General features: G+C 30.2%; 2 protein-coding genes across 2 annotated transcripts; one reads left to right on the top strand and one right to left on the bottom strand.

Annotated features, from left to right (window-relative positions):
- The first annotated feature begins 2,482 nt into the window (after positions 1-2,482).
- On the top strand, positions 2,483-5,786 carry LOC133790455 (ABC transporter G family member 15-like). The gene is made up of 9 exons (XM_062228102.1): positions 2,483-2,970; positions 3,056-3,135; positions 3,219-3,680; positions 3,774-3,896; positions 3,988-4,107; positions 4,182-4,466; positions 4,561-4,833; positions 4,959-5,066; positions 5,146-5,786. The coding sequence occupies exons 1-9, from the start codon at positions 2,700-2,702 to the stop codon at positions 5,503-5,505; spliced, it is 2,082 nt and encodes a 693-aa protein (XP_062084086.1). The 5' UTR covers positions 2,483-2,699; the 3' UTR covers positions 5,506-5,786.
- Positions 5,787-6,736: 950 nt separating this feature from the next.
- On the bottom strand, positions 6,737-9,137 carry LOC133790456 (protein TRAUCO). The gene is made up of 2 exons (XM_062228103.1): positions 8,012-9,137; positions 6,737-7,371 (listed from the first exon to the last, which is right to left on the bottom strand). The coding sequence occupies exons 1-2, from the start codon at positions 9,009-9,011 to the stop codon at positions 7,106-7,108; spliced, it is 1,266 nt and encodes a 421-aa protein (XP_062084087.1). The 5' UTR covers positions 9,012-9,137; the 3' UTR covers positions 6,737-7,105.
- Positions 9,138-21,772: the final 12,635 nt, after the last annotated feature.

Below are 21,772 nucleotides of genomic sequence, written 5' to 3'. Positions count from 1 at the left end.
GAGGGAACTCTCTTTGGAAACTCTAGAGCTTGGACTCTGCAACTCTGCTATCCAGATTGGAGTAAAGAACTGAAATCTCCTGCTAAAACGATTTATTATTTGGTCAACTAACATGGTCTCCCACCTGACAAAAACCCCTCTGCACAATAAATTCCCAGTAAAAAAAAAGATAGACTGTGTGGCATTCTGATATCTGACATGGTATTGGTATGTCGTACTAATAATGGCAGCACTTATTATTTGAATGTGGACACATGGGTCCGAAAATAGAGACGATATGTTCAATTAGTCCAAAAAAAAGAAGAAGAATTTATGTGTAGATACATGCCTGTGTACACGTATATGTGAGGAATTGCATGAATGGTACTTGAGGTATATCATTATTCAGATTTGGATGGATTGGTTGAGCATGTTTTAGTGTATTATCAAGGTCCCCAATACCCTTTTATTCTAGCTGTATAGACTGAAATGTGACATCCTCAGTCTGAACAATTTCACACTTTTCATGGTACCTACTTTCCTATGGATACGTATCACTTTTAAATGCTAAGAAATACTAGTGAGCAACAATAACGGATGACCCTATATTGTTGTCTTTTATAAGCAATAATTCCTTGCTTTAGAATGATAAAGATCATGTGTATGTTTATGACTATGTTTACTCATAAAAATAAGCAGTTTACTTTAATGTGATTTAGTTCTTTTGGTTATTTAAAAGAAGAAACTTAGCATATGTGAACTAGCACTATTATAAATATAGATTTTTTTCTCTTTATCTTAAATAAAAAGCGCAGAGAAAATATTTGAATAATTATAAAATGTCACATTTATTACCCACCTAAAGAAAAATAGTATGATATTACGGTTTTTTTAAAAAAAAATGCAATGTAAAGTTTTAATTAATATGTGGAGAACACTTTTCTCCGCATTTTTTTTGAAAAAAACAACAAAAAGTTACAGTTTTAAAAAAAAAATCGCAGAGAAAAGTCCTCCACCCATATAAAACCAAACCCGACCCGTCATTTCTTCATTTCAGCCATTTGCACAGTTGCGCCAAACGGAGGAAACCCTTTTCCCCATCCACGTTAAGCCCCATTTTCACCATTTTTAAGTTTTTTTTTTCATTTTCTTCCACATAAACACTTTATATCATGTAAATATACATAATATTAATTTATTTTGAAACTTTAGGACAAAAATGAAGAAATATTAAGTTATTAATGAGGTTTTAATATATGTTTATAGGCTGGTTTTGCAGCATTTTTTGAACGTTTGTTAAGAATTAAAAGACATTTTCATGGTTCAAAACAGATATGGATCACTTAAACTTGATTTTTTTTAATATTTCAGTTTTTTGGAATTTTTTATATTATTTACCTAATGTATTTGTTTTTTAATAATGTTAATTATTTAAAATATATTTATTTTTTTACATAATTTTTTATATTATAATATTTTTTTACATAATTAATTTTTTAAGTTTGTTTTTGTTAATTATTTTAGGAATCTTGTTACCATCTTTACTAATCATTGTATAAACTTTTATCGTAGGAAATACTTATTTGAATTTAAAGTGTGTTGAAATTGTTGAGGATTAATTTTGAAGGTGAGTAATAATTATTACTTAATTTTTTATTTTTCTTTTTTATATTTACAAATTATTGTTAGATGAGTTTGAATATATTAGATATTCATCCAAAGTGAAGTAGGTTCTGAGATATAATTGTGTGTTGCGGAGATAACAGAAGGTTGAGAACATGTGTGTCTTAGTGAAGTAGGTTCTCCGAATTCTATGTGTTATGGTGGTATATGAACGAAATTATGCATGTTGATTTTTATGTTTTGTTTGAATTGAATATATTAGATATTCACTACGGTTTCTTTTAAAAAATTGCAATGAAAGGAAAGTCTTTTCTCTGCGGATTTTTTCAATCTATGTGGTCGAATACACTGTGGTATCTATTGGGAAAAAAAAACAATGTATTAAGGAAAAAACTGCTTAGAAAAACCTATTTTGTAATAGAGCAGTGACCTGTCAAAACTACAAGTTAAATAAATAACCAATGTCATACTTAGCTAGAGAGGATGAAGCGGTGCCATCTCTGATTTCTTACCATTTTCCAAGACAAGCAATTGGTTCTGTCAACATGGATGAAAGAGGTGGCATATATACTAGTACTATAAACTATAATTAAAAAAAAATTAAAATAAAAACTGATATTTGCATGTCATCATGAAGAGAGAACAGATTCTATAATAACTCTCTAGATTTCTTGTTTGAACCAATGCATAGATAGATAGATGAAAACAATAACATGATGAGTTTGGTGAACCTAATTATTGCACTTCCCACACTTTTTACCAACATTAACCTCTTTTTTTTTTACCTGCCTTATTAATTACCACTCACTCATTGATGACATCGTCTATGTTGTTGGAGGGAATCACTAGCCTTTCCAACTCGTTCTATATATATCTTTAAGACATTAAAACAGAAAATATTTCTAAACATTTACAGCGAAACAAGCCCATCTAAGAGTACTTTTATTTAAGTGATTCGTTAGACACTCTACTCTGTTTTATCACTATGTTGTTGAGTATATTAACTGTCCCTAGTAAGTTCTCAACTGCGAGTAATAAACATGTTGAAAACATCTCTATATGTTTCTAGCTAACCACACTTGCAGAAGTTTACTGAGATGAATGCAATGGAAATAGAGTACTCCGGTGGCGCCACCAGCGATGCAGCTGAGGATGACTTGGATTTATCAAGTTGGGGAGGAGACAATCATCAACATTCTGCCATGTATTTGGTTTGGGAAGATCTAAATGTTGTTCTTCCAAACTTTGGAAATGGACATAGTAAGAGGCTGCTTGATGGGCTAAGTGGGTTTGCTGAGCCTGGAAGGATCATGGCCATTATGGGCCCTTCTGGCTCTGGCAAATCAACTCTTCTTGATTCATTAGCAGGTTTTACTACATGGCTTATAAATAGTTGGTCACCTGGTTAAGTATTGCTTTGATTTTTTCACAAAATGATATTCTTTTGTTGCAGGAAGACTTTCAGGAAATGTTGTCATGACTGGAAATGTTCTTCTAAATGGGAAGAGAAGAAGACTAGACTATGGTGTTGCTGTAAGTACCGTTTTTAATGATATAGCTGGTTTTTTCTTTTCTTTTTTAGCACTAAGATCTTGTGCAATATTATTACATACCAGGCTTATGTGACACAACAGGATTTGCTACTGGGAACTCTTTCAGTGAGAGAAACCATAACTTACTCAGCTATGTTGAGGCTACCAAGAACTCTATCGAAGCATGAGGTGGATGAGATTGTTGAGGCAACCATTATGGAAATGGGACTCCAAGATTGTGCAGATGGGCTTGTTGGAAACTGGCATATAAGAGGTATAAGCGGTGGAGAGAAGAAGAGACTAAGCATTGCCCTTGAAATCCTCACAAGGCCTCGTCTCTTGTTTCTAGATGAACCAACCAGTGGTCTTGACAGTGCCTCATCTTTCTTTGTTATTCAAACTCTTAGGAACATTTCTCTTGATGGCAGAACAGTTATCTCTTCAATCCATCAGCCGAGTAGTGAAGTTTTTGCACTCTTTGATGATCTTTTCTTGCTTTCTGGTGGTCAAACAGTTTATTTTGGACCAGCAAAGATGGCCGTTGAGGTAAAAAGAAGTAAAAAAACAGTGTCTGAAAATTAAATACATTCATTATATGTACTAAATATTACAGAAAATGTTTGAAATGCAATGGTACAGTTCTTTGCCAAAGCAGGATTTCCATGTCCAAGTAGAAGAAATCCCTCTGATCACTTTCTTAGATGTATTAATTCGGGTTTCGACCAGGTGACAAACACTTTGATGAGCACTCGCAAAATCCATGTATGGTGGTAACTTCAGATTTGATGTCTTGCTTTTACTCAACAGTCAACACTTTGTTGAGTTACTTTTTCTGATATCTCTGACACTGCAGAACTCAGATCCTTTAATGGATATACCAATAGCAAAGATAAAAGCAACTCTGGTTGAGAAGTACAAGAACTCGGAGTACACAACAAGAGCTAAAGCTAGGATGAGAGAAATCTCATCCATTGTAAGTATATATCCATGATCGTAAACTAAATATTCTTACATATAGGAACTTATTAACAACTACTAGTATTGCAGGAAGGGCTTGTAGTAGAAAGCAGACGTGGGGGCCAAGCGAAATGGTGGAAGCAACTCTCAGTGTTGACTTGTAGATCTTTCAAGAACATGTCAAGAGATGTTGGGTACTACTGGGTAAGAATCGTAGTTTACATAGCACTATCTCTTTGTGTTGGCTCCATATTCTTCAACGTTGGCACGAGCTTCACTGCAATCTTGGCACGAGGAGCTTGTGGGGGGTTCATAGCTGGTTTCATGACTTTCATGGCCATTGGAGGCTTCCCATCTTTCCTTGAAGAAATGAAGGTAAAATTTAGTTTCCACAGAGCAAAACCAATGGAGAACTCAGCTTATCAATCTTCAAATACTCTTGTTTTTTCTTCTTTGGCTTATGAAACAGGTGTTCAACAAGGAACGACTGAATGGTTATTATGGGGTTGGTGTTTATGTCGTATCGAATTTCCTATCTTCTTTTCCCTTTCTGGCTCTGATGTCGTTTGCCACTTCAACTATAGTTTACTACATGGTGAAATTTAGGCCTGAGTTCCATTGTTACATATACTTTTTCCTCGATCTCCTATGCTGCATTGCTACTGTGGAGAGTGCCATGATGATTGTAGCTTCTCTTGTTCCCAACTTCTTGATGGGAGTCACAGTTGGCGCTGGATATCTGGTAACTTAAAAAGAAACAAACCCTTTTCACCATGATTCTCACACTGGAAAGTTTAAGTATTCATCATCTTCATATCAGCAAACTAAATGATTTTTCTTATGGCCATGCATTATCTGTTTATGCAGGCAATTATGATGATGACTTCTGGCTTCTTCCGCCCAATACCTGATCTTCCCAAACCAATATGGCGTTATCCCATTTCATACATCAACTATGGGGCCTGGGGTTTAGAGGTAATTATTTATGAGAAAATTTTCTTTTAAGCACATGTAGAGAGTATAAGACTGATGTTCATATGTTTTGGCAATACAGGGAGCATACAAGAATGATATGATTGGCCTTGAATTTGATACCCTCATATCAGATGGGACGAAGCTGAAAGGCGAGTTTATTCTCACGAGTATGCTAGGCATAAGACTGAATCATTCAAAGTGGTGGGATTTGGCAGCTATTATCTTCCTTGTTGTGTCCTTTAGACTTATCTTCTTTGCCATTCTCAAGTTCATGGAGAGAGCTTCACCTTATGTTAGAACATTGTACACCAACAGAACTCTGAAGCATCTGAAGAAGCGCCCTTCATTCAGGAAAACTCCATCTTTCCCTTCCAAGAGGCAACAGCCTCTCCATCCATTGTCAGTTCAAGAGGGTCTCAATTCCCCTCTGCATTACTAGCAGGCAGCAACACACTCCTATTTTCTTTTTTCCAGTTATCACTTGGCCTTTTCACAAGTTCGATCAAGAAAAAAAGGCGGTTGTGAAATGGGGTCACCGATAGAGTTCTTCTCTGCTGGGACTGCACTTCTGCGGTTAGCAGAGGCAGTGTAAGGATACTTAACCGTGGTGCCTATGGTGTCATTAACTGAGAAAGTTAGCTTCACTCAAAACCCACTTGAATTGCTTGGTCTAGATTTGTTTGAAAGTTGAACTAACAATAAAATTTTACACGGTGAACATACATAGGTCCAGAGCTTTATTTAGCTGTGTGGCTTGCAAATAACTGCCAATCTCTTCTTGCTAGGAATTAGCTCTCCTGCATGTTTTCGCTTTTTGCACTGAGTTGACTGATAAGTTGCAAAATTATGATATTAATAGCATAATAACATACACAATTTGCTCAAAAGTGTTTTGCATAATAACATGTTTTCGTTTTGATTCAATTCAACAACAGAAAAAAGTTTAAAAAAGAGACCAACAGGAGAATTTTGACTCTCAAAATGATCAATTCTACTCTACATGGAAAATCAAGATCAACATTTTGCTGACACCACGGTTGGACTACGACCAAAAGCAATCTAACCAATCTGAGCATGTCCCTTCCTCATTTCTGCTGCAAATTCAAGATAAGTTGCACTTGACCAACCTCAATGAAGCACCCTCGGTCTGATGTGAACTTCCTGCCAATTCAATAAAATATCTTACATAAGAATCACAATTGCCACCAGAATAATTTCCCTTTAACAACAGGACAGGAAAATGTCGACATAAAGAATAAAAATTTACAGTGGCAGTAACAGTACTCTCTGATTGACGCTGTCAATTTCCATTGATAAGTGACAGGCTAGACTATCCCTTGACAAAACGCACAATAGAAAGAAACAGTATTCACAAACATGAAGAATTCAACCAGGAGTTGATCAAGTATAAAACTGTGAACAGTTTATGTGCGCCTATAATAGATAGAAAGAGACCAGTGTGGTGTGCGCGCGCACATGGAGAGACAGGTTCTCATGCATGCATCATTTTCACATTAAGACCCTGAAAACGAAACGACTGAAGAACCCCCCTTACATAAGACAGATGATATGCATTAACAACTGGACAATTTTAGCCCACTAGCTAAATAAACATGGGATGGGACGCAATGAAAAAAATTCATTCAATAGAAAACACAAAAAGGACAACATGACTGAAACAGTTAGCTTTAATATTAATGTCAGTAGAGAGCTCTTGAGCAAATGGTATGTATACAGCGTGGTCAAAAATGATTGTTCGTAACATGACTAATTCTATAAGACTAAATTGATAAAAAAACTAAACAACTTAAAATAGAAAGACGCAAGTGCACAAAAAACTAAAAAATACTGATGTTTAAAATAATCAGAATATAATGAGGCTCATTAACAGTTTCCTATTTCACATGGAGTATTTCTCTCCTCTTGATTAGAGTGCTAATCCATATGTCTATAAGTTAACTTCAATCCGCAATAAATGGAGGAATGAAAACTCTGATAAAGAGCACGTAATAATAAGGTTGAATGGTGCAGCATTTTGGCTAAGGTTTCTTCTCCTCAGATGCTCCATTTTCAGTTCGGTTGTCAAATCCATGATATGGAACTTCAACCATGGGCTTAGGCAGTGGACGTCCCTCAAAGTCCTCGGGAAAACATTCAAATTCAGGGCCAAAGTTGAACTTAACCACACAATTTGGTTGATCAGGAAGAGTATACATTGAAGCAGCAGGGTAGTAGCGACCACCATGTAAATCCTTAAAAGCAACCCCTTGGCATACCCCATTCTTGAAAAATGATATCTCACTCTCTGCATACATAAAAAAATTACCAATATTTACTCTCTCAACAAGACAAGAACAGATTGTAACAGCATTCAATGCATATGCAAGTAAAGAATCAAAGGACCAAGGTAACTAGGAAACTGAAAGTACAGAGCTGCAAAGTAAACAAAGAAAGCTATTCAGAAATTGTTAACCTAGTAATCTAATTCTATTAAAAAAATATGGCCAAAAGGTTCCTACTTAATCCATTCTGGGGACATTAAATAACCACCTAAAATACCAATTTTATTTGTATAGACGCTTAACAACTTAACTAACCATGCCAGTAAACATGTATCTTACAAAGACATAAATTTTCCTAATAATTCTGAGCCTTCCATTGCTATCTCTACCGCAGATGCTATTCAGAAATTGTTAACTCAGTAATCTAATTCTATTAAGAAAATATGGCCGAAAGGTTCTACTTAATCCATTCTGGGGACATTCAATAACCACCTAAAATACCAACTGCATTTAACTAACCATGACAATAAACACGTATCTTAGAAAGACATAAATTTGCCTAATAATTCTGAGATGCTATTTCCACTATATATAATTCACGTTAACAAAAGCTAAATAAACACTTCATCGCATGGTGGTAAAAGATAAAGAACAACTACTAACCAGATACTACTTTCGGAGGATCCTCCTTTGAGTCTGCTGCATATAAATAACGCTGACCCTTGTACCAAACCATATGCGGCTGCTGTGGGGCACAGTTCCCTCCATCTGGTAAGCTAATATAAAACCCAATAACATCACCTTCCCTGTATCCTTCTTCTCCATATTTTTCCCTCAAAGCCTTGTGAACTTTACTTCCATCAATATCCCTATACCCAAAACTGTTCCCATCGTACCCAACAGGCGCTTGAAGGTCGCCTTTCTCCGTCGACCAGCCGAGCCGCGTATGCCCCGTCTCCCCCAACTTCATTACCTTTATCTCAAAGTACCATGCTCCTTCCACAACTCCTCTTGTCGCTCTCACCATTCTATACCCCTTAGTACTCCCCGCACTCAAGCGGTCCTCGCTCAATTCCACTTTCTCAGCCTTGTAAACCTTCGACAAGCATATTTGCATATCTGGGGAATCGTCGCTTTTATCAGGAAATCTTGGCACGGGAGTGATCAATACAGTGTCCTCCACAGGGGCATTATGGTTGTTAGCTTTACTCTTCTTTTTCCCTTTCCGGGTCGATTTAGTAACCCACACATTATTATTCTTCTTCTTCGATTTCTTCGAATTCGTGGAAGTAACCGGAGCCGTAGTCGCCGCACTAATAGGGCCATCGTTACTCGCAATTTGACGAGATAATGGAGTTTGGTCCTGATCCGAGGGTTGCTCAGTCAGAGCTGAGAGATGTTTCTGCTTCTTCGGAGGTGGATCTTCATCGTCCTCGTCCTCATTGTCTTGGGACTTAACAGACTCGGATAGATCGTCGGAGGCTTCCGCGTCGGTCTTGACGCCATTTTGGTGTTCGGATGGCGGAGGGTCGAGTGGCCCGGCGTCCGAAGGTTCCGCAGGCTCGACGGAGACCGCGGCTTCGGTAGTGGGAGAAGAAAGATGGTTTAAAGGTTCATCTTCTTCGTCGTCTTCCTCTTTGTAAGCGGCTTGGAGAGTGTCCATGGCACTCCGGCGAGAGTGAATTTGGGGGGAAAACAGGAAATTAGGGTTTAGTTAGGGTTCTGAAATTGAAATAAGAAGAGGACTGAGACGAGAGAACGGTAACACTGTAGAGAAAAAAGGGGGGAACTTCAGTTATCACAGTGACAGTGACATATTAGATAAACAGAGTCGGAGTCGATCTATTTGATGGGCCCTTAATGGGCTTTTAGAATATGGACTTCGTTTAAATGTAGAAGAGAAGTTTACGCTAATAAATATAAGGAATCCTTACAATTATATATTTATAATATAAAATAATTATAAAATTCACGGATAAAATTTTATTTACAAAAATACATTGTTAAGTCATCAAAAAATACTGTATTCTAAAAATAATATACTTGAATTTGAAACTTTTACGAAATTCCAGTTTTCTCATTTTTTTGGGTTTAAAAAGTTACACTTTTGGTTGCTTAAAATGTTAATAAGTTACCAATTAGTTACTTTTTCACTATTTTTTTATACCGCTTTTCTCAACTTTTTTTTCATGGTACGGGACCCCTCTCTCTCTCTCTCTCTCTCCAATATACTCATTGTTTTATTAATTTCTTACATTCTCTCTTATCTTTAATTTCAAAAATCTTTTCCAGCCACACTGCTAGTCAGTTAGGCTCAAAAGTGGTACAATTGCGAGATGATCATTTTAATATGTGGGAAGCATATGTTTTTTGGTCATCACTGGAGAAAATGACCAGAATAAAAGGCAACATTTTAGTTTTTTTTATATTGTGCTGACAAAAAGTAACTAAATTTTAAATTTGATCAAAATTTAATATACTAAAATTTGTATTCTTATTTTACATTTAAAAAATATTATATTGTATTCTAAATAACTTAAATTTATTTAAAAATATTCCAAGTAACTTTTTTAAAATTGATTATTTAGAATATTGTTTGGTAACTTTTAAACAGAATATAAAAAAAAATTATTCTATAGTATACTAAAAGTAATTTTTAATAATAAGCTATATAGTAATTTCTTATATTTTATTATAACTCATTAGTTTCTAAAAAATGACTAATCGGCAACATAAAAGTATTTTAAGCAATAAGACACCATAATATAACTTTAAAATGACTAATCAGTGTCTTAAGATAAAAAAGTTAAAAAAAAACAAGTATTGGAGGTAACCAAAATGTATATAAAATAATATGTTATAATAATAATTTTTCTCATGAAAAAAGTAATTAATTGGTAACTTATTAACATTTTAAGTAACCAAAATGTTACTTTTTTAAACCCAGAAAAATGGGAAAACTAAGATTTCGGGAAAGTTTCAAATTCAGGTATATTACTTTTAAAATCCGATATTTTTTGATGACATGGCAATGTATTTTTGTAAATAAAATTTTATAGGTGATTTTTGTAATTAAATTCTAAAAAACAGTAAGGAATGTAAATTTCTCTAAAAATAAACATATTTTCTATATTTGTGGGGAAAAATAATTATACAAAATATGGTAATTAAAAAAATGATTAAAATATGGTAATTTCATATTATATAAAAAATAAATCACTATAATTATAAATACACAAAACTCTCTCTCACTCTCTCATTTCTCTCCCTCATGATATATTTCTCTTTTTTTCTCCTTTTTCTTCTCTCCTCCCCTAGTTGGTTCTCTCGTCTCAGCCCTCCATCGGTGATGTTACCTCCGCCTCCTCCCCCACCCCCAATGACGACGCACCTCCGCCCTATTCCTGACGGCGACGTACCTCACCCTCTTCTTCTTCTTCTCTAGTTTTTTTTTTTTTCTTTGTTCTTCTTCTTCTTCTTTTTCATGTCTAGTTTTGTCATTTCAAATCTGTTTTTGTACTTCATATTTTATTTTATTTTCCTTCTAAATGTAACTGTAACCGGTTACAGTCACGTTCTGTTCTAATTTTGCAGTTTTTTTTTTCAGATCTGTTTAAGTAACCGGGTATAATGGCGTCTGATTATTTTTATTCATTTCTATTTTTTTTTTTAGATCTAGCTGTAACTAGTTACAATAACAATTAATTTAGATTTGTTTGTTTAGATTTGATTTTGTTTTCACACCTGACTAAGTAACCAGGTATCATGGCGATTGGTTTTTTTTTTTTAGATCTGAATCTGTAACCAGTTACGACTATGACCAGTTTAGCTTTTTTGTTTGTGATCTTAATTGTTTCCAAGTCTAGCAAAGCAACCGGTTACCATCGCAACTATTTTTTTTCATATCTATTTTGTTTTTCAGATCTAGCTGTAACTAGTTACCTTCACGATCAATTTAGTTTATTTTTTTCATATCTATTTTTTTTTTTTCAAATCTCACTAAGTAACCACTTACAATTTAGTTGATATTTTGATAATGGTACATTCTAAAAAAAATCAAAATTGTTTTTGTAGTTGTAACTAGTTACTACAACACCACTTAAAAAATAAAACTAATTTTTATTGTTACAATCAGTTACCACATATCACTAATAAAAATTGACAGTGGCACAATATTACTATCACAAAAAAAAAATCAAAATTGTTTTGATAGTGGTAACCAGTTACTGCGAGTAAAATGTTGATTGAAGAATATAAAAAATGGAAGAAAAGAATAAGAAATAGGAATAAAAAGTATGGTGATGAAGGTCTTAGATTTTTTTCTTCAAAGAATTATATAAAAAAAATATTCTAAAATATGAATGATAAAAAATAATACAAATAGTTTAAAATTATAAAAATAATCTCAAAACTAACTACTAAAAATGTATAAAAGATAAAATATGGTATACAATTTTTTTTTTACAAATATATGGGAAAAAAACTCCCATAAAAATGTAAAAAAAAAAAAATGCCATAAAAAACTAAGGAAAAAATGATGTCATATTTTTCAAAGTTTAAGAAAAAAATCTCATATTTGGTGTAATCTCCTCACTATATAAATCTTAGAAAATTACATGTCACACCCTTTTTATCATTTTAATTTAAAAATAAATAATATTCATATTAGTTTTTACCCTTTTTAAACTTAATTGTACCGTATCTGAATACACAATCATCTCTCCTTTCTTCATACATGAAGCTTGTTGCTCCCCGCCTCTTTTTTTTTTCCTTTTCATATATTAATTAATAAAACATTAAATAATTAATTATTTTCTTTCTGACACTATTTTAGAAACTTTTTTAATCTCCGCGACTTTAAAAAATTTATCCAGCCACGCCATTAGTTATTTTGGCTCAAAAGTTGTATCATTGCGACTACTCTTTAAGGTAATTATTTTGACATGTGAGAAGTATAACTTTTCTTGCCATCCCTAGAAAAGATGACTATAATAAAAAGTAACATTTTAGTTTTTTTTATATTTTATTAACAAAAAAAGTAACAAAAATTTAAACTTAAACAAAATTCAAAATATCAACTAACTATATGGGTTACTAAAAAATATTTTGTTATTTCATTTTAAAATTTACCAAATGGTATTCTAAATTAGTATATTTTATAGAGCAATCTCGATAGCTTTCGAAATAAACTTATAAAGAAACCAAATAGTTACTTAAACATCATAAAATCAATTACATTACCAAAAAACATTAACTATACTAATTTGGATATACGACAACTCATTAATTTATGAAATAAATTTGAAGTTTACCAAAATGTATCTTAAATAACAAAATACCATAATATAACCTAAAAATAACTAATCAATATATTAAGATGTCTACTAATAATATTTGAAGGCAACCAAAATGTATTTTAAATAATTAGATATCATAATGTAATCTAAAGTTAACTAATTTGTATATTAAGATGTCTACAAATAAGTTTTGGAGGTAACTAAAAGATATCTAAAATAATATGATCTAAATTTTTTTTTTTTTTTTAAAGAAAGTAATCAATCGATATCTTATCGATATTGTAAGCAACTAAAATGTAACTTTTTACAAATCATGTGTTTAAAGGTAACTGGTTGGTATCTTAAAATAACAAATTTTCGACAAATGGGTCTTGGAGGTAATTAAAATGTATTCGAAATTATATGATCTAAAAATTGATTTTTTCTTATAAAAAGGTAGACATTTGGTCTCTTATCGGTATCGTAAGCAACCATTTTTTTATTTAAAATATCTAAAAAAACAAAAAATTTGGGAAGTGAGATTTTCTCTAATTTAAGAGATGTATATGTTTTGACCTGGTATATTGTGCTGATGTGTCATGTTATATATTAATTTATATTATATGCCCGCGAGGGTGCGCTAACTCCAAAAACCCGTCCTCAGTTCGGATTGTAGGCTGCAACTCGCCTACATGAAGCCGGAATCGCTAGTAATCGTCAGTCAGCCATACGGCGGTGAATTCGTTCCCGGGCCTTGTACACATCGCCCGTCACACTATGGGAGCTGGCCATGCCGGAAGTCGTTACCTTAACCGCAAGAAATCTCAAATGTTTTCACAAATACTTAACTTTTAACATTTTTTTAAAAAATACTGATTATGTTTGGTAAAATTTTTGGTGATGTTTGGTAACCATTAAAAAAAAACAGTTTTTTATTTATTTAATTAAAAATTTGACAATTAAACATAAAATAGCGTTTGGTAACTCTATTTTTATTTTTTATTTTTTTAAATTTTAAACAAAATTTATTAAATTTTGAAAATAGAAATTTTTCACTTTCAAAATTTTTTTAAACAGTTTTCATTTTTTCCTTCTCTTCTTCAAATTAACACATCACATTGTTAAATAAAAAATAAAAATAAAAGTTATCAAACACGTTTATTATTTTTTGTTTTTAAAAACAAAAAACAAAAATAGTTACCAAACATATTTTTATTTTTAAAAAATAAAATAATATTTCTATTTTTATGTTTAAAAAATTTAAAAACAAAAATTTTACCAAACGGACCCTTTGTTTTTGAAAATTTTAAGTACAAAAATGGAAACATTATTTTTATTTTTTAAGTACAAAATAAAAATATGTTTAGTAACTATTTTTGTTTTTTGTTTTTAAAAATAAAAAATAATAAGTGTGTTTGATAACGTTTATTTTTATTTTTTTGTTTAACAATATACAATGAGTTGTTGATTTGAAGAAGAGAAGAAATGAAAAATCGAAATAGTTTAAAAAAAATTTGAAAGTGAAAAAATTTTATTTTCAAAATTCAATAAATTTTAATTAAAATTTAAAAAAATGATAAATAAAAATAAAGTTACCAAATGAATATTTTAAGTGTTGCCACACAACACAACTGTTTTTCAAAATACCATCTCAGTTTTTAACATATAGCAATTTTATTTTTTATTCTTTTAAAATTATGATTGTTTATATAATACCAAATATATACCCACATACTTTTCTCTAAATAGGTCGGTGGTCAAGTAAACCCGTTTTCTCACTCATCATCATCTAATCTCCTTTGCTGGATAATAGAGGCTGGGACCGGAATAATAAAAGAAAATTACATTTTATATTAGTTTTTTTAATAAAGTTAACAAAAATATGATTTTTTTTTAACAAAAAAAATTATTTTATAGTCTTTTTTTAAGAATTTTCACTTAGTTTCCTATATATATATTTTTTTTTTTGTATAAAAGTTGGTTTATTTCATAATTTTACTCTTAATTAGGTTTCTCATATTTAGTTAGTTAGTAATTGTGTTTACCAAAATTTATTTTTTTCTTTAATAAATTTTTCCATACAAATTAAGAAAAATATAATTCTCATATTTATTTTTGCAGAGTAATGACATAAAAGCTATATTTATGAAAAATCCTCTAATAATAATGATGAGAAAGTACAATAGTACCAAATCTACTACATTTGTAGGACTAGCACTTAAGTATTTAAATTATTTTTTGATGGTGAAAGTATCTTTCGTTCATGTTTTTGTGCAGTTGAGTTCATTAATTTGTTCTCACCACTAAGTTCATATGCAACACATAAGCGAAAGTACTCAATTAAATAAATATTTGTGGCGAAAATATCCAAATTATAAGCAAATTTACGCCACGTAAGCAGACTTAACGATTGAATAAATGGTTGCCCCAAATTATACCAAAATAATAATTGAAAGTACTTTCGCCACCAAATAAATAACTTTGGTACGTAAATGTTACAAACGTAATAACTTAGATACTTTAGCCATAAATATCTATTTTAATAATAATAATAATAATAATGGTTCAGAGTTTTGACCCAGGTTATAAGTCAATAGTGATCTTAAAAATTGATGGTAGCGGCGACCTCAAGACCCAACTTCTTTCCCACTTTCATTGTTGTAAGCAAAATAATATTTAGAAATTCCAAGCTTACAAGCTTCACAAGATTGATCGTATCATCCTTCTCGAGAATTATCTAAATTAGTGATCAACCTAGATTGTTAGTTATAACAAGAAGGATCTTTTTCATTCTGGACTCGTCTCGATTGACGGTGCTGCTTTAGTTACAGTAGAATTTGTCGAAGATGGACTCGTGGAGTTGTGAGATTGTTCAAGCGTGTGGTAATGAAGGTGGTCGTTGGGTCAGCACCCTAGAGCCCGACGTGCAGACTTTTGAGGAACCGAAGTTGTACAGCAATAGCAGGAATCGAAAGAGAACATCGTAAATTAAATCAATAAACATAAATAGTAAAATTGTAAAAAAAATCGTGTAACATTAAATATCTTTTTTCTTGGTTAGAACAATAGTTAGTGTAAATATCTCTACAATATAGAATAATGTGAAATTTATAAAGAAAAATAAATGACATTCTTCATTGGAGTTTCCTTTTGTTATTAACTAATTTTTTTCATGGTTGAAGTTGGAAGAAATATCAACAATTTATTATTATTTTTCTACAAAAGTATAATACAATAGCCACATCAGCTCGTTCAGTCAATCAATGTGGTGGCCACATCAGCAATTGCTCCAATTACTTAGGTTGTCTAGTCACGTAGAAGCAATGGGTCAAAATTGGGTTCGTGCAGGCTTTGACCTGGGCCCATAGTAGGCCTGATTGGTCAACTCTATGGGCCGGGGTCGTATTTTATTTTTTATTTATTTACGAAAATGCCATATATTCTAATGTTAACGAGTTCTTTGACCAATAAAGTGTAAACGAGATGAAAACTACACGACCTCAATCTGATGTTGGAGAAATACTATTGATAAATACATCCTAATGAGTATTCTAGAATAGTCTAAATTACTTATTTTTCACAATTATTTGAAAGTGAAATGATTCTATATATATATTTTTAAATATTTATATTGTCACGTCCTAACAACGATTTTAAAAAGATGGTAGGTATAACAACATCAAAAATACTAGTTGACATTGAAGTGTGCAATTTAATGTAAAAGGAAATGACTTTGCAATATATGCATACAACATAAGAAATAATATGTTTATGTCATTTATTTATAAGGGTATTATTTATACATATAATTTAAGATTAAACTAGTTAATGAAAAACCATTCCATTAAGGAAATAATTTTATATCATCAATTTCTTTCACCAACAACCAACTAACTAATAATCTTTGGTTCATATTTAGTAATTTCCCCAAAACAAATATAATTGAGATAGATTTGTTGAAAAAGTCTTCACTCGTTTAGGCACTTAGAATAATTATACATAGTTTTAGTATAAGATGGTCAAAGAAGACTTATATTCGAGTATGCCAAAAATTCATGGCTGGTCAACAAAACAAGAGTTCATAAAAGTAAAAGCAAATAGAAAGTAAAAAATCAAAAGTAATATTATTTAGAAGAAAAAAATTCATTTTTTATTTTTTAGTGAGTGATTGATGAAAATAGACTACTTCATAAAATTTTACTTTATACACTATCGCTTTTATAATTTTTTACAAAATGATATTTGACTAGAATCCAAACAATGTGTCAAATTTTTTTAATAAGATATCTAGAATGTCATTTTACAAAGAATTATCAAAACAATTATATTTTGAGAAAATATTGCTACAAGAGCTCTATGGTGCCTAATACTACATACGACTATTAGTGCAATTTAATATTGACTTAGATTAGAATATGTGAGACACAATATTAAATATATTAATAATGGTATCGAGTAGGGCTGTACAAAAATATTTGCAACCTATCCAACCTGAAAAACTGACAAAAAATACAACCCGAAAAATCCAACATTCATTTCAAATTGCACCCGCCCATTTAGGAATTTTTCAAATTATCATATTGGGCGGGTTGAAATTTTATTGCAACCCGCCCATTTAGGAATTTTTATAATTTTATATTTATATAATTATTAATTATACATTATATAAAACTAAATTTAAATTGATTTATTTTTATAAAAACCATATATTTTAAAGTAATAATTATTTAAGTCACAAATACAAACTAAAAATAGAAAAAATAAAAAAAATGTGAAAAATGATTTTTTAGAAAATAAAGTTACGGCAAACTCGCCCAACCCACCCAAATCGATGGTCGTATTGAAATATTTTTTTTAATTGTGCGGGTTACGAGTTGAAAAGTATCAACCTAATTATAAGTTTAAACGGTTTGAAAATGCACCCAACTCGCCTAAAACTGACAAATGAACAATCCTATGATGCTGGGTGTCACAGGGCGACTATTTGGGAACTCCAAGTAGACGGAACGTGCAGCACTTGCAGACACTACAAGCTAGCAAGTCAGCTTACAACACACACCTGCGGGCAAACAAACTCAGTGATTAGCCACAAACACATCTCAGACATGCAACAGACAATAACGAAGTATGAGCAAGCACAAAGCAAGTCATTCCTTGGAACGTCGACACAACACAAAGCATTCAATAAGCCAAGTGGTACGCGATGACCCAACGAAGACAACAAACAAGTAACATATATGCAATAAGGAAGCATACACGGACAAGTATGAATAAACATCGTTTTATTAATATATAGCCTTGATAAGACAAGAGAGTACACAACTTTGGCCCCTATCTGCTGGTGGCCATGATGCTTCCCCAAGTTACTAAGTCACCTCCCCCTAAAGATCTTTTTAGGGATACAAGGACTTTCCAATAACATATATGATTTTTGTCTCGAAGACATATGCATAATTACAAAATTACCACTACCTTACCCCATTAAGTTGCTTGTTGCACGACTTGACTAATTATCAAGCATCAAAGCATGCTCACTTACAAAATGACCACATGTGAGTGGGCCAAGGGGCAGCTCGCCACACTGGCACCGTACTCGTAACCATATTAAAATAAAACTATTTTGTTAAATAGTCCTTTTTTATAATTTATTTGCTAAGTGGGTCTTTGAAATCTATTATTTGTCAATGATTACCCTCGTGTCCTCTGTCTGTTATTGATTGTATAGACAGTCAAACTCACCGGCCACGTCGTCGTTGACTAAACACAACCATGTATCTTTTTCACGTTTTATTTATTTATTTATTATTCTTGATTTTTGTGATTACCTGTTTCACATGGAGCACTTTGTTTTTAATTAATTCGACACAGATAGATCTAAAAAAATTCCAAAACCCCAATCCAAAAATGATATTGTTCAAATAATATATTTTTTTAAAGAAATGAGGGAATATTATTATTAATATTCTATTTTACTCCTTTCATATGGGATAACCTCATAAATAATAATTTATTATATGTATAATTGCGATCCAAATTTATAAAAATTGATTGCAACAGTTTGATTATTCAATCGCACATTATAAAATTATAACAAATTGAATCAAAATAATTGTATAATTTTGATAAATCATGTAAATAGCAACTATAAATTAAGATAAAAAAACGTTCATATTTATAAAAAAAGATAGTATATAGGAGTTTTAATATAAAGGGGTTTTTTTTTGTAATTATGGTAATATAACTTCTGACACAAGCAACATCGTCTATTTACAAAACCATAACACCAAATTTTCAGGAGGTTATCATGAAAATCCTATTAACATCATAGTAGATACTAGATAGTGTCCAAGCAAAAAAACAAACCTATTCAAACTAAAATTAAGAATCCCAAAACCATAGAAGCAAACTAAACCAAGCTCACTTAACTAATCGGTATTCAATTAAACATCAAAATTTCAAAATTTTTGAAAACAAACCCATTCAGAGAGGGCGTGGGTTGCATGGTTTTGAGTTCTAGCTACAATCAAGCTAGACGTGGTTGTGGGGTTCTTGAGTCTCCAAAGTCTAGCATCGTGGGTGGGTGGCAATTAGAATTCGGGGCCTGGTACAAATCGGGGCCTGGTTTTGTCGAGAAAAGGAGAAGAAGAACAGAAGTCGACGTGTGGTTTTGCCGAGAAAAAGAGAAGAAGAGGACTGTTGAAGACTGGTTCAAAATCAGGGTCTAGTTTTCCTGAGAAAAGGAGAAGAAAAACAGAAGTTGGCATCTGGTTTTGCCGAAAAAAAGAGAAGAAAAATAAGAGAATTGGGTTGGGTTTTGCCGAGAAAAAGAGAAAATGAAGAGAACTAGGGTCAAAGTCGTAAAGAAATCGTAAAAATGAAATTAACAAAAAATTGTTAACATAAAAATTAAATAAGAAAAAGACAGAAATGGAAAAAAAATACTGTAAAAATGAAAAAAAAAGTTAAAAATATCGCGCGTGTGTGTGTATATATATGTGGTGATTTCCCTAATATAAATGTCATTTGACTTTTACTCAATTTGGTAATTCAATTATTAAGAAATTTTTTTTATCATTGGAGTCTTTAAATTCTATTAACAATAATATATTTTTTTACAGATTAAAGAAATAACATTAGGTTTTGTATATCTCTTCTATACAAAAAAATATGTAGATAACATAAATTCTTGATTTTAACGATTTTTTTTTGTTAATTTTAACAAAATATTCTAAATATTTAATATAATATACTTAAAAAACTAATTAAAAATAACTATTTATTAATTATATTAATATAAATTTAAATATTATAAAATATCATTAGATATTTATTAATTATATTAATATAAATTAAAATGTTATAAAATATCATTATTATAATAATATTTAATATTAGACTAGATATTTATTAATTATATTAATATAAATTAAATATTATAAAAATATCATTATTATAATAATATATAATACAAAACTAGATATTTAATAATTATATCAATATAAATGTTATAAATTATTATTATTAGTATTATAATAATATATAATCCTAATTTTTATTAAATTTTGCTTGAATAAATATTTAGTAATTATATTAATATAAATTCAAATATTATTATAATAATATTTAATATAAAATTATATATTTAATAATTATATCAATATAAATTCACATGTTATAAAATATTATTATTACAATAATATATAATACACAATAAATACATTATATATAAGTGTTATATGTATTCAAATAGTATGAATGTGTTAGATATTTATTAGTTATATTAATATAAATTTAAATTTTATAAAATATTATTATTATAATATTCAATATTAGACTAGATATTTATTAATTATATTAATATAAATTCAAATGTTATAAAATATCATTATTATAATAAAATATAATACAAGATTAGATATTTAATAATTATATCAATGTAAATTCAAATGTTATAAAATATTATTATTATTATAATAATATATAATCCTATTTTTAAAATTTTTTACTAGAATAAATATTTAATAATTATATTAATATAAATTCAAATATTATAAATTATTATTATAATAATATTTAATGCAAAACTAGATGTTTAATAATTATATTAATATAAATTCACATGTTATAAAATATTATTATTACAATAATATATGCTACATAATAAATACATTATATATAAGTGTCATGTGTGTATAAATAGTATTACTATAACTAAATAAGAAATTAGAATAACATTTATCTATTATAAAAAATAAAGAAGTTTATTCTCCAATCATGGAGGTGTGATTTGAATAATATCATGAATGTTTTGTATATTCAATATGAACCACAAATAATGTTTTTGTTTAATTTTTCTTTTAATATGTTTATGTCATTTTTTTATATATATAATATTATTTATTTATTCAAAATTTGCATGACAATCATAAAAACTTAATAAAAATAATTAATAAATTATATAAATAAAACTAAAGAAACGTACATTGTTGGACCTAGTAACCACATAAATAATAGTAATTAAGTCTTTATTGTTTGTTTTTTCACAAAATTCTTAGTTTTTAAATAATTTTTATTTTTTATAAAAATAGTTCTATATAATACGATATGTAAAATATTTAAATTAATGTCAAAATTATTTATAAAAAATTTAAAATTTAACTAAAAAGACTTCATTGCTATTTTTATTAACTGAACTGTGAAATAGCTAAAAAAAATAATAAAAAAAGTATTTATACTAAAAATCTTAATATTTATACATTAAATCAGTTTTTATAAATTTAAATTGTTTATTGTCAGCATTTTGCACTCAAAATCAATGTCGTTTACTGAAATATTTATGCACTCAAAGTCAATGTCGTTTACTGAAATGTTTATGCACTCAAAGTCAATGTCGTTTGCTCAAACTTTCATTACTTTAAAAAATATTAATTAAAATAGGAAAAAAAAGCACTTAAAAAACAATAATAAATAATTTTGTCAGGAAAAGGATAAAAAATGCAATTGCAAAAAATAATGAGATTTGACAGGTGCTCCAAGATAATGGATTAATTAAAAACCTAAAAAAAAATCAATCCACAACAACTCCACCCAATCCAATATAGACACGTGTCATAAAAGTCAACGAAAACATAACTGACGTGAAGGACCA

This window comes from Humulus lupulus, chromosome 7, assembly GCF_963169125.1.
Source record: "Humulus lupulus chromosome 7, drHumLupu1.1, whole genome shotgun sequence".
NCBI classification, from domain to species: Eukaryota; Viridiplantae; Streptophyta; class Magnoliopsida; order Rosales; family Cannabaceae; genus Humulus; species Humulus lupulus.
This window is presented reverse-complemented; position numbering and strand designations above follow the sequence as displayed.